The sequence below is a fragment of the Epinephelus moara genome, chromosome 20, assembly GCF_006386435.1.
Source record: "Epinephelus moara isolate mb chromosome 20, YSFRI_EMoa_1.0, whole genome shotgun sequence".
In the NCBI taxonomy this organism is placed as follows: Eukaryota; Metazoa; Chordata; class Actinopteri; order Perciformes; family Serranidae; genus Epinephelus; species Epinephelus moara.
Window position 1 is genome coordinate 7,426,202 of NC_065525.1, and position 14,728 is coordinate 7,440,929.

Here is a 14,728-nt window from a genome sequence, read left to right on the forward strand (position 1 = left end):
CCATTACGGAAAAGCAAAGTGGATATAATCAATATTTTATGAACAATGAATCAAATGATTACATGATAAACCCACAGAATCCACCTGACTCACTCTGCTCTACTAATATAGGAAATGTTTACATCATTGTCTTGGTTTCCTGGCCCACAACTTTTCTATTTTTGTTCACACTCAGAATTATTTTCAGCAGCATCAGGCAGCTGTTTTTAACTAAAAAACAAAGCTTTAAAAACTTGGTGCATACTGTCTGCAAAAGACAAAGTTATCCATTAGCTGGTAAGACTTTAGCAGATAATGAGACACATATTTCTTTCAGGAGCTGCTGGAGAGTTAAAAAAAAAAAAACTATTGGACATTCATCAGGTGGACAGAACCATGACTCCACATGGATTCTACTTTATTTGCTACATGTGTAAATGAGCAGCTGTTTGCTGACAAGTTTGCCATAACTTGTTGATGTCACTGCTGCTGACAGTTTCTGCCCACTGCCCTCACGTGGCCAAAATCAGTTATTGCAGGTTGAATGTTATTTGCTACTTCTCAATGTAATGAGACACACACAGGGGCCTGTGAGCAGCACACCATAACATTCTAGTTTTTTTTGTCATTTGAAAAATCAACACAACAAAAACAATCCCTCACACTGGTCGAATTATCACCACTGGTGTTTACATATTCTGTTTCAAGAAAGCATTTCTAAAATGGTCCCAACCGCTGTTTGCAAAATCAGTTTTGTACCGATAAAAATCTTTTGATGCTCTTGGCTTTTATTAATGTGTCCGTGCAAAATCCTCTGCATGGCTCCATTAATCTTTTCATGGCTGTCTGAATATGGAAAAACATACTGCACACCAGTGTTTCACATTACATCGCTACAGGGGAGAAAAAAATCTGTGGCACAGATGGACTCAAGGACAAGAACATCTTAAGGAATAAGAAAACACTTTCTCAAGGTTTCAAGCATCTTTAATTCAACTCACAGTTTTTAGTTACTTAATCGGACACAGGCGCATCTTGGTTTAGTATGAAATCATACATGTCGTATTTAAAAGTCATTAGTGCTACAGATTTCTACAGCATCCATCATTCATACTGATAAAAGGAATTTTAAACCATTCTTTAGTCAACACCTTTGTGGAAGTGCAGCATTGTGGCTACAGACCACTAACAAGACACAGATCTGACCTACTTCTGCCTGTCGCTGACCTCTGACCCCTGTGCTGAAATGAGTAGAAGTCAGTATGATTCAAACACTGTCTGAAACAACTTAATAATTTTTCCTTTACCTCCATTCATTTGAGTGAAAAAAGGACAATTGCATCTTTCATTCTTTGAGAAGACTGTTAAAGGAACAGTGTGACAGATTGAGTGGCATCTAGTGGTGAGAACTGCAGATGGCAACCAGCTGAAACTTCTCCTGTGTGCCAAGCGTGAACTCCCAGTTAGAATTCCTTAAGTGTTCATTGTTCAGGAGGTTTTTACCAAGAGCTGATTTATCTGTAGAGGTCTCTTCCTCTTCACCTGAAATAAACCAGTTTCACATTAAAAAAAATCTGTGTTTTTCTCACGCTGCTCGTCACGGAGGGGCTGCTAACTATGATGGCCAAGGCAAAAACGCAAAAGGCTCTATCTTGAGCCAGTGGTTGTTTTGACCATTCAGGGCTACTGTAGAGAAATGGCAGTGCAACATGGCAGATGCTGAGGATCCCCATGTAGATAGTAACAGCTCATTCTACGGTAACACAAACGCAGCAACTGTTATATCCCCCTAAATCCTACATACTGCAATTTTAAGCTAGCTAGCTTATCTGAAAACACAAGTGGCTACGCAAACTGCGCACCAGCCTATTGATGCAGCTAGCTACCTGGTTGAAGCTAATGTTCGTCACACAATTAAACCAGCCAGCACACGTCATGTTAATCAAATACTGTTTATAGTACACTGTATACTGCTGTAGCATTACTGTTACAGTAGCTACAGCATTTCAGTTAGCAAGCTAATGCTAATAAACTTATTAAGAAGTTAGAAAAAAAAATGAGGTGATGAAATATAACAAAATATTTTTCCAACAAACTGACTGGAGGTTAAAGGGACAGTGTAAAACTTATTTATCCATGCAGTTTTTATGACTACTCTGACAACCTTTGACTGCATTTGGTCACTTTCTCCATAGCTTTTAATGGGAAAGATATAAAACCCAGTTCAGACCAATGATTCGCGACAAGATGAAACAGTTTCAGAACGTTGCAGAGAAAAGTTGCAGCGGTGTGAACTGGCCGGTCTGAGCTCGACTCAAGCCGGCTGATGGTGTCACCTGTAAATCAGCTGGGAAAATTGCTGGCAGCTCGTTTTAGAGTGTAAAACTCGTCTCCTGTTTCTACAGCCAATCAGGTTGTGGTGAAGTCCACTGGTTAAGTCAAAATGACCACAGACAGAATGTTCACTTGCTGGGGCAAGTGCTCCATCCCTGCCGAGCCTTCTGTTCCCTTCCTTATGGTGTGCTGATGTCGAATGGGATGGTGGGTCATTGCTGCTGCCTGCTGTATGTGCCTATGCCCCCCTTCACACAAACACACTCTCACTGACTAATTAATTATCGTTGCTTACTTATATTATTGTGGCGTATCTATTATGAATACAGTCCATCTGATGCTGGTCTTGTCTCTGTTTTCAGCCGTTTCATCACTACTACAAATGCAGCTGTAGCCAGCATCTCACTATCACTATCCTCATCCATGTTTTCAGAAGCTATACATTATATTCAGCCACAAAATAAGCCTGAAAGGCTGGAGGAAGTACAAAGAGTTGTTGCATAGAGATGATACAATGTCTCATCTAGTTGCATTGGTGTGAACTGGCAGGTTTACAGAATGTTGCGGAACATTGCATTGCAAGTAGCTGCCTGTTTCAACTCGTCTTATAGCAAATCTTTGGTCTGAACTGGGCTTTAAGATTTTGTCATCATAAGAATATTTGTCCAGAGAAATTGTTTCCACACCTCGGGCAGGCAGTGCCTCAGTATGGGATACTGTATGATCTAATATGATGATGATCAAAGCCATTCAAACAGCCCATATGAACAAATCTCACCAGATTCCATCATCACATACACAAACCATTAGCACAATGTTTGCTGTGGCTTTACTGAGCTCACATCCACTCCACTTGACTGTAGCAGTGATGTTACTATAATGCAAATATCAAAGAAAAGTGCAGCCAGTCAGTCTTTCAAAACTGAGGCTGAACGCTGAAGGGCTCCAACATGACAACACTCAGATGTTACGTGACCTGAATCTAGTCTTTGTGTCTGTAATGCCAATATGTGATTTACAAAGATGCCGTACCAGTGAACGTCACATGACAGAGTTGTTGTGCACTTGTACATGTAAAGTGAATTCTCCCACAGGGTGTGACTCTGATTGAAGCGTGATTTACCTCAAATTATGTCTTCAATAGGAAAATAATAATCTGATCATAAAGATCACAACAGCAAAGAATCTTAAAACAATAACATGACTGTCAGGATTACAGCTGTGCACATTAACTGCATTAACTCATTTTCTGCAACTGCATATCAGTAGACTCATTAGGCTCCAAGCTGCTGACACACTCTCTCCTCTGTTAGGACTTCACATTGTCACTGTGTGTGTGTGCATTTATCAGTGTGTTACAGTTTGCTGGTCAGCTGAGGGTGTGTGTGGGTACTGGCTGTTCCTGGAAACCCTCCATCGAAGGCAGCATTTAGCACCTCGTTCAGGTTTGTGGCGGTGACGAAGTCAAGGTCGGCTCGTACATTGGCTGGAAGCTCCTCCAGGTCCTTCTCGTTGCGTTTAGGGATGACGACGCGCTTCACTCCTGCCCTGTGGGCCGCCAGGACCTTGTCTTTGATCCCGCCCACCTGAGGAAAACACACCAATCCAGTGTGCTGAAACTGCAAACCGATTCACATTTTATCATGTGTTGAAGTGTGATAACTCACCGGCAGCACCAGCCCTCTTAGAGTGATCTCTCCTGTCATGGCAACGTCTGATCTGACCAATCTGCCGCTAAACAGCGATGCTAGGCAGGTTACTATGGTAACACCTGCAGAGGGACCATCCTTGGTGACAGCTCCAGCAGGGAAGTGGAGGTGGATGTCTGTCCCTTCTAGCGGGTCTGGACCCCCCGCCACTGTTCAGACACACAGATATCAGCTTTAAATGCATGTTAATTAGAATAATTCACAACTTACTTGCTGCCTGAAGGCAGAATTTTGATGTCAAAGGTAGAAGGGCATAAATTCTTAAAAGAGCTTTAGATTTTCAGATAGCCCTACCTGAGGTAGCACAAAACATGACCATGTTTTTAATCCCCTTCATGAAATGGATAGTCGTCACAAAATATTTTATACAGCCATACAACAAAAAGTGATTGAGTGAAGTGAAAATAGTGTCCTGATATCTGCCCTACACCTCAAAGCAATAAGAATATCAAAATATGTATTAATGATAAAACTAAAGCCTAGAGGCTTTTAAATACACGGTTGTCAGAAATTTCAGACAGATACATTTTAAAGATTAAAAGAACTTTACAAGAAAGTTACTTTTACTTGAGGTAATATTTGATGGTGTAGATACAGTCTGTGTCTAGTCATAGTCAGTGGGGGGGGCGTGATGAGGGCGGAGTCAGCAGGGGGGGGAAACAGTCCTTGCCCCCAGCAAGTTAATGCAGTTAAAGTGCAGCTTTTTTTGTGATTAACATTTTTATTTTCATTGTTTTAACAATACAATAGGAACAGTAACCCCCCTCCCCCAACAAACAAACCCTTCCCAAGCCACCACCATCCATGCTGATCCCTTTCTGGTTACCAACATCAACCATTGTGCTCCTTCATGTACAGCTATTACAGCTACACAGCCTGCATCAATGTAGACAAAACACAAAATAACTATAACAAAATTAGACACAGAAAATGACTCCAAACAAGGTTAATACAGCACAAAGTAATCACTGCATTAAAGAGATAGTTGGTAAACAAATGAAAAAATAAAAGCAATAATAGCTGGATAAAATGCAAACACATAAGAAGCACTATTCTGTATTTACTCACAATAATGAAAACTTGCATCTCTCCACCATCCAACCCCTTTCAGGAACCCTTTAAAAATTTTATGTATTTGCCCCACTTTGCTTCATATAGATCCAATCTACCCAGTTGTTTATATGACATCTTTTCAAATGCTGCAACTCGTGCCATCTCTACAGCCCACTCTTGAAGAGAGGGAACCCCCTCCGTCTTCCATCCTCTGATAAGTATTTGTCTGCCAATCATAATACTGGTTTGGACAAAACTTTTGATATGTTTATCCTCTCGTACCAGAACTGAATCATCACCCAAAATAAATAATCTAGGTATAAATGGCATTTGTATCTCTGTGATCTCACACAAATTATCATAAATATTGATCCAGTATTGCTGGACTTTATCACATGACCATAAAACATGAACTAAATCACCTTCCTCAGATTTGCATCGCCAACAATTTGATGTGGGTAATAACCCTAATCTAAATAATCTGGAAGGAGTCCAATAAAAACGATGTATAATTTTGAATTGAATAAGACGTACTCTTGCATCCCTTGAAACTACTTTAACACTTTTACAAATTCTGTTCCACTCTTCATCACTGAATGTCAGATTCAGATCCCTTTCCCATGTCTTCTGCAAAGCTGAAATGGGCCCGTTGCCAAGAGTCTGAATCATCATAGAATAATAGACAGCCGCCTCGTGCCCCTTTCCATAACTCTTTATAATTTTATCTAGGAATTCTGCATTTTGGGGAACCACCGCACCGGACCCGAAAATCCCCACCAGCATATGTCGAAGTTGCAGGTACCTAAAAAATTGAGACGTAGGGATATTGAACTGCCGCACCAGATCCCCAAAAGATTTTAAGGAACCATCACAATACAGATCACCCAATGTGGTGCAGCTTTTAAACTCACATAAGAGAGACTATTACATTTACCATGAGATGAATTAAACTTAGCATGAGATCAGTCCCCTACAGCCATTGATGCTATAAAGTAATAGACTAGTATGTGAGTGTGTGAGTGAATTGCACGATGATGTGCTAAAGTTATCATGCAGGGATTTGCAATCTCAAGAGCTACAGGTCTTTGGTAGCTCAAAGCTTTTTTTTTAATTTTACAAGTGGCTTAACAATTGTACACTGTTTTGGTAGTTTTAGATCCTTTAAAAAAAAAAACAGCCCTAAAATTGTGACTGCGAAATCCACCAGACCCTATTGAAACAAACAGTAATTTCAGCATGTACAGAGGGAGCATATATTCACATCTAACTGGGTGAATTAAGGGTTGGGTTAGACAGTGGAAAAATGAACCAAAATGGTTTCTGTCAGTTTTATTTTGTTGCTGTGGACTTTGAATGAAGTCTGTTTTAAGATGACAAGATGACTGTTTATCTAAATGGAGTCTGGTGGGTTTGGAGATAGCCATGTTGGGGCTGTTTCTGGTTGGACAAAAAGGATGTTACTCTAACAAAAGGTCTATATCTGCAGGGATCCTGTCAATAATCTTGTCAGTCCTACGTTGTGCTACAGATTATTCGTATTTCACTACAGGCATGTACAGTATATACATGTATATATCTGTGTGAACTCACTGTTGGTGAGCTGGTAGGTTTTGGCGTTCGCTCTGAGCCAGCTGATAGCCAGATGGGCGGATTCTTTCATAACATCTCCCAGCTGACCAGTCAGAGTGAGCTGACCTTCTCCCTCCATTCGACTGGCCTCCACGAACAGGATCTCTCCTCCAAGGGGGGTCCAGGCCAGGCCCACAGCAACACCAGGCAGGGTGAGCCTCTCAGACACCTTCCAACACACACACACACACACACACACACACACACACACACACACACACACACAAAACATCTGTGAAGTTGTAGGTGGTGGAATGATCAGATAAAACATAAAGACTTCAAGGAGGGTTCGTAGTCTTCATAAATTCAGGGATGAATGTGAAACACAAGGCCAACATGACCTCATAGCGAAGGAGGGAGGGAGAGAGGAGAGATGTAAAAGTATGAAGGAGGGTGAGAGAACTGTAGAGGGAGAGGAACAAAGAAAATAAGGACGAAAAGACAAAATATGACGAGAAAACACCCACTAGAAGAGAAACTGTATTGTGTTTCACATTATACTGTATGATTTCACCTCAAGCAGCTGCTGTCATTATTCTGACTTTATGTACAGCAGCTGTTATGGAGCTATGAGACATCTTCACAGACTGCCACTATATTGATGAGAGCGGTTTAGAAGCTCAGACAACCACAGGAACAAGAAACAATTGGAGGTCAACTCTACACAGGTTGCTGTAATTGTGGGTTGTGGATGATGTTCCTGCTTACCTCCATTTCAAACAGAGGAGGTCCCAGGATGTCTTTCAGGGCGACGTGGTCAATCACTATGGGCATCTCAGGAGGCGCTGCTGCTTTGTCTGAGCACACATGAAATGAACTGAATCCTACTGAGAAGTACTGACGTTGGTCACACAGCTCAGTAACACGGCTCAGAAACAGATAAAAGGAAAAACGTTTCTCATTTAATTCTATGTGTCTGGAATCAGGTAACTGCAGAGCATGACGAATTATCACATTACTAAAATGCACGTGTGCACTGCATGTTGGAACCATCTACTAACGCAACTGAGGAGGGGAGGCCTCAGTAAGAGGGAGAGACAGAACGAAGCGGAGATGACAATAGTTGCATTTCAGACTGGAAAGTCACACACACATGCACACATGCTGACATTATGCAAAGGTGCACAAAAAACCAAACACATAAAGACACATCAAACAGTAAAAACTACAAACAGTGAACAGGAACATCAAACACAAACCATCCTGTTTGTGCTGCGTGTCCGTGACATCTGTTACCTGGCAACACAGAGGGCTTTCTACAAAGCAGCACAAAGCGACTTGCTGACATCCTCTGTTAACCCTCAGCTACCCAATCTCTGGTTACTTTTGTTGGTTCCCTTTCAATCTGACTTGCACTACTTTGTGTTAATAAGCTATAACTCCATGGTGGCCATGGGACACCCACACAGGTGTTTTCACTTATTGGTCGTGATTAGAGCTCTCCTCAACACTGATGCTACTGTCAAAAAAGTGTTCTTTCCTCAACACTGTGAGGACAAGGAAAGATCTGTAGGAGAATTTATAAAAACTAAGGAAAAGACAGCTGCAGCGCCACAAGAATATGACTGCACTTACACTTGGCTACGTAATTATGCAATGGTGGATGATATTAACTTGGGTCTGCCATGGTGAAACTACAATATCCTGAAGATGGACTACTGAAGCTTCTTCATTGTATTGGTTTCACTGGCTTCCCTTTATCATCATCATTCTTAAGTTTAAAAACATGTTAAATTAAAACCATAATTTGGCTAAAACGTTGACGTGATCTTGCAGATTCAAGATGTTTATGGTCTCTCCAACAATACAAGTAAAATCGTGTGGAATATTTTTGCTGCAAGGCTCCATTAACGGAAATATAAAATAAATATTAATAGACATAAATATACATTCAAGGCAAAGATCTGACAAGCCTATGTACATAACAGCTTAAGAACCAGCAAACAGCTGAGTTACCACCGTTCCTTGAGTGTGCTTTGAAGTTGTTACAGCTCATACAGGCTGAGGATGTCTCGTGTGACAACATACTTGTTTCCCCAAAGAACGGCCAAACTCAAAATGTTGCTGCCGTGAGAAACTGTGGGATGGAATTATCTCTTTTCCTTTTGTAAAGGATGGTCTGGTGTATCCTGTGGTAGTTATTAGTGTGTGAGTATTCAACCGCAGCCTTAGTAGTGTGTATAGACTGACATCACACTCAATATGTTTACAATCTCACTAATATTCCATGATTTTTCAGAATATGACAATATTCTGAATTAGATACGGGTCATGTAAACAGCATATTTCATTTGGATATTCCAAATTAGGCCTTATTCCAAAAGCAGCATTTTCCAATTAAGACATGTGACATTGCCAATATTATGCGGGTTTTAGGAGCATTATTTGGACATGTATACAGTGCATTCAGAACATCATCTAAATTGGGGGTTTTACCGCAGTTTTTGACAGTTTTGGCCCCTTGCCTCTGAACTATCAGCTCTGTGTGTTGCACATAAACTTAGTCGCCAACACTTTGCAAGGCTGTGAAGTGCAGTCAAGGCCCAAAAGAAAAGCCCAAATTTCTGGTTAGAAGGAGAAACAAACCTTTTAACATTATAAAAGACTTGGATACTAACAAGTTTTTGGATATGCACAAATATCGCAGCACAGACCATTTCAAGAAGTTGGTTGAGGGAATGAAAGAGAGGCTGTGTCTGCCACTGGTGGAAAAATGACAAAAGTGGCTCTGGCCATTCAACTTTTCCATATTCTGACGTGATGAACTACGTGTTGGGTCACGTTTATCAGAGTATGCACGCCTGCATGTAAATGGAAATATTAGTGAAATAATAATTTTCATTAGCCATGTAAACAGCTTATTCAAAAATCTTATATTAATGTGTTTATTTTATTCTGTATGGCTTGAAAGCCTTATATCAGTGCAGCTCATCCTGCGATCATCTGAGCAGATGGCAGCACATTTACAGCATTTATCTAATAAAAACTGACATTTCAAAGTACTATATTAAGAGCATTTAATTCACATCAGATCATTTTAATTTCTGTAAATATGAACATGTTAGTAGATGTGTTATTGTGAGTGAGAGGATGTGACCCTCTACCTCCCACTAATCTAATCTGCCCCCAGAGACGCAGACAGAGAGCTCAGGATCTTACCCCCCTGCTGTGTCGGGCCCTCAGGGGTTGAAGCCTCTGTCTTGTTGGCTCTGTGACCTTCAGCAACCTTTACCGCCACAGCTCGGCAGATCGCCCCGAACTTCCTCTCTAGGGAGCGCACACCTGCCTCACGGGTGTATCTAAAACAACAACCACACATACACAAACAGCAGATGAAGACAATTATGCAGGGAACACAAAACCAGGCAAACCAGTTCATTTGAGCAGTTATTGGCAGTCAGGAATGATACTGATGATTTGTATCAGTGCCATATATTAAAGAATAAATTAACAAAGACTTGAGGAAAAACCAACCATATGAAATGAGCTGGATTTTTATGCCTAAATGTCTGATGTCCTGACAAAAATGATAACTCATACTGTACGTAAGGACATCTTTGTTAACCTGCCTGGTTTCTACTAGATCCTCTCCACTCTGACTTCACCCCAAACCACCCTGATCTCATCCCTTTAAAAAAAGACATTTAGCCAGTAAAATCAGGAGTATCTCTCTAAGGATGAGCACCAAGCTGTGTCCTGTTGGCTGTTACTATAGTAACCAGACTGGAGTGTGGTGAGTGTTGCACAGACGCTCTGCAGGTCGGCAGGCAGCATACTGCTCACCATCTGAAGAGTCCAGAAGCCTGTGGAACAGCAGCTACATGTTGGCTGATTTCTTTTTAAACATGCCAGACGGTTTGATCAGGCTGTCATGTAGGTTATACTTACAAATATTAGCACTATTGCTGAAACAATTAGCCAATTAACAGACAAGCTGATTGACAGATAATTGGACGATTCTCGAGTGTCTGGATTTGCTGCTTTTCTTCACTATAACTTGAATGCATTTGGATTTTGATGGGACAAAACAAGCAGTTTAAAGGTGTCACATTGGGCTAAAAAAATTGTCATCAGCATTTTTTTTTTTTTTTTTTTTTTACTATTTTCTAACTAAAGGATTGAGCAGATCAACACACCAACACTCAGGCAGATGCTCACAGACACACAGGAGGCTGCCCTCAGTCATCTGTTTGAAAGATGTTCTCCCTGATCAAAAGGTCAACCTGCCTGAAAAGTAATGGCCAACATTAAAAACAAACAGCCACTAAACTGCTCGACAACTTAATGACATCCTGTGATGACAAGAAGTGGAATTCTGAGTTAGCCTCAGATGGCAGGTGGCAGCTGGCTGAGCCCTCTGCTCCACACATCACTCACTGGATCTGTCCTTGGCAGGCTAAATGTAGAAGCTCTTGGGTGAACATGCACCGATGTCCATATTAATCTGGAGGATTTAATTCTTCCCTTTTGTTGTATCATGCAATATATGAGCTCCGTATGATTGAGTCTTTACTGCAGCAGGACAAAACTGTCTAAAAATCTGTTATACCTATACATGGTGACATAATGAATATATATTTTACTACAAATTTCTATTTAAAAAAAACTAGTCTCGCTCACCAGACCTTTCTCTTTGAGATTGGAGAAAAAAACGCCCCGGCTGCTTGTACTTCTTTCAACCAATCACAGTCGTTCTGGGCGGTGCCACAGCAACGGTGCGCTTGCAAAAATATTGCCGGGGGGAAACAGGTTTTGGTGTAACACGCCCACAAAAATATCGCCTACAGGACGCGAACCATGGCAGAAAAATGGCTACATCCCCGCAAGATCAAACACCGCAAAAGGTAGTAAAGGACGTGTTGAAAACGGTTGAAAACTGCTACACAACTGGAGGTGGTAGGGCGGGACTTCAGCGGGTGGCTCGTTCCGCCCAATGAGAGGCTGATCTATGCAGCAAACTTCCGCCCACTCTAAAAAAAAGCAGATTGCCATTGAAGAGTATCATTGCTAAACCTATTACTAGAAAATGATTGAATCCAACACCACCAACATTAGAAGATTGGTATGGAATAATAATCTTTAAGAGTCCAAAAAGATAAATTCTACGATATTTGGAATAAATGGATTGAATTTGTAACCCCATCCCGAGCAGACTTTGTATAACCCCACTGGAAATTTCAAGTACTCTCTCACTTTTTAATTTGAAATGATGAACTTGTAAACCCTCTCGGTTCTGATGTGCATAGTTTTGTACTGAGTATGTTCACTGTGAGTATGTCAAGTTAGATAATTACATGTTACTGGGGGAGAGGGCAATGAAGACTGGGGACAAGCCAACCTTGACCACACAGAGGAGGATAAAAGGCCATGCTCCATGAGGTCTTTGATGGTCTTAAGTTAAGACCTCCATACTCTTAGGACCCTAATTACTACTCACAAGTGTATTGCTATATTTCTTTTATACAGAAAAACTGGAAAAGGACCCATGTGAATATGACGATCTGAATATTGTATATTGAGAAGTCACCTTTTCTAATAAATAAACAATTAATTAAAAGAAGAGTGTCATTGCTATTGGGAGCATACTTGGTCTGCAACGGTGTTTGCCTGGATTTAGCATATCTAGTACCATCCACATAATAGCCAGGACCAACTGCAACATGTCAGCAGGGTTTCAATTTTGAAGGGTTTCCTGTTGGAAGTCCTTACATTAACGGACTGTGGTGATGTTGATAATAATGATGTTGAATAATACTTCCATGCAAAATCATAATTTGCAATGGCTGTGAGAAACGGCTCAAAACTGGGACACTCCATTCCAAGTGTTTTCACATTTTCATAATTACAGTACTTGAGTAAATACGTTTATACTGTATTTTCTTGGGCAAACTGTCCTCAGATGTCATCACAGCTCATTTATAATTACAAGCATCTTCACACCAAGGTTCCTTTAGCTACCTAAACCTAATCTAAAAGCGTAAAAAGAGTAAAAGAGTAAAAAAAATTAAACTAACTAAAACTAGAATTGCTGCCTTGCAGTTATATGCCTCTTCACACCAGTCAAGTTGCAGATACAGTTTGCATCCATGTCTGTGAAAACATGGAGCTTCGCACACCTTTCCCCTCATGAGCACCGAAGATCTACACAATCAGCACAGATTCAAGGCGGGCACCCAAGATTAGTTTCACCAATTCAGTATCTGACCAAATGTCTCCCTTCTGTTCCAGAAAAGTGTTTTGCAGAATGTTATGATGTCACAGTGAAGTTGACCTTTGACCTTTTAGATATGTAATGTCATCACATCATCATTTTATCCATTTGTGTGAAATTTTGTCATGATTAGCGTACGGATTGTTAAGTTAATCGGTTCATCGTTGAGTCCAGGTGGGCATTTGTGCTGAATTTAAAGAAATTTCCTCGAGGCATTCTTGAGATATCACATTCACAAGAATGGGGCAGATGGATGGACAGACGGATAACCAGAAAACATAATGCCTCCTGCCAAGCCTAGCGATGGTGTGGAGGCATAAATGAAATAAACACATACGGCAAATGTCTTTAATTTTGGTTATTGTTAATTTTCTCAAATCTTTCAATACAACCAGCACAAGGAGGCACTGGTGCACATGTTAAATGAGACTATGATGTCTACAAGACTACAAGAGGAAGCTCTCGCGAGATGACGTCACGGCTGGGAAGAGATTAAGGGTCAGGGAAACGCTTAGTATGCTATTTACAGAGATAGCACTGGTGATCTGAACCGGTCAGTGGCAAAAAAAAGCACTATTAATGCGCAAACTTATACGGGACACATTTGCCCCCATATCTACCTCGCGGCTGCCAGCTCCCTCAATACTGAACCAATTTTAGAGCGAGTTGTACCCATGAATCATACGCACACATACACATGGGGAAATAGGGCCCAGGTTGAAAAATACCTAAGTTGTCCTTTAAGTGAAGTCAATTTACTTTTCTCATTGTGTATCTTTTTTTTTTAAAATGCTGGTGTCTGTGTGTACCTGCTGATTATATTCTGTGTGGTGTCCTGTGGTATATGCAGCTGTTGAGGAGTTAATCCATGCTGCTCCAGCTGGTTTGGGATCAGGTGACGGTGAGCTATCTCCACTTTCTCCTCCTGAGTGTAGCCTGAAAAACACACACACACACACACACACACACACACACCTCTATTTACATTAAGAGTACTAATATTGCTTGAGTTGTTTTAAACTATTACTTTGTTTCCTCAATTTATAAACTTCTGCCCTAAAATTACTGAATTCCCTCAAACTAATAGTGTAATTTTATTAAATATAAAATGACTTTACCAGCACATCATTTCTTTAGTTACTTAATACAAAATCACATCACTCAATTTCCTTCCCTGCCACCATAAACATCTCTTGACTTATTCCTAGAAACCAAACCAGAGGTGAAGGGAACAATATCCAGGTTTTATACAGCTATATTTGTTATGGAAGACTTGCCACTCTAAATGATAAAGAAAAACTGGGAAAATGATTTTGCAACTGATGTATCAGATGATCAGAGGTCGAAAATACTAAAAAAGCATTCACTCTTTTTGTGTGAGAAGTGGCCCTTGTCGATTGAAGACTATGCTGGCTTCATAAGTCCTAGGTCGAGCCTTCAAGACTTTTTCCTGGGATTAGTCTGACCTGTGACAGATGCAAGCAAGCATCTGTCAGTCTTTATCACACATTAAGGTCATGTCTCAACCTAACATAATTCTGGTCTTCTGTGGTTGACATTTATTCAGAGATCGCAAGTCAAACACTTAAACTCCTTTCTTGGACTTTGCAGTGGACTATCAGAGGATCTTGCTCTTGATCTTGATACTCAGTTGTATTTATCGATGAAGCCAGAAGAAAGTAATCAATTAACTAAACTCCATAACTGCCTTAAAGACATAAAACTTGGATGGAGCACCAATTTCCTGATGTTAAATTCAGACAAAACTGAAGTTATTGTTCTTGGCCCCAAACAACTCAGAGACTCTTTATCT

The 14,728-nt window shown here is 40.6% G+C and overlaps 1 protein-coding gene across 1 annotated transcript in view; it reads right to left on the reverse strand.

The window, feature by feature from the left end:
- Nucleotides 1-944: 944 nt before the first annotated feature.
- Nucleotides 945-14,728, reverse strand: part of lonp2 (lon peptidase 2, peroxisomal) — a 32,724-nt gene continuing 18,940 nt past the window's right edge. Inside the window, exons 12-17 of the mRNA XM_050072393.1 lie at nucleotides 13,725-13,851; nucleotides 9,864-10,003; nucleotides 7,413-7,501; nucleotides 6,666-6,873; nucleotides 3,981-4,171; nucleotides 945-3,899 (exon numbers count right to left, since the gene is read on the reverse strand). Of these exons, the coding sequence (XP_049928350.1) occupies nucleotides 3,669-3,899; nucleotides 3,981-4,171; nucleotides 6,666-6,873; nucleotides 7,413-7,501; nucleotides 9,864-10,003; nucleotides 13,725-13,851 (986 nt within the window). The 3' untranslated portion in view covers nucleotides 945-3,668. The remainder of the gene's footprint in view (nucleotides 3,900-3,980; nucleotides 4,172-6,665; nucleotides 6,874-7,412; nucleotides 7,502-9,863; nucleotides 10,004-13,724; nucleotides 13,852-14,728) is intronic.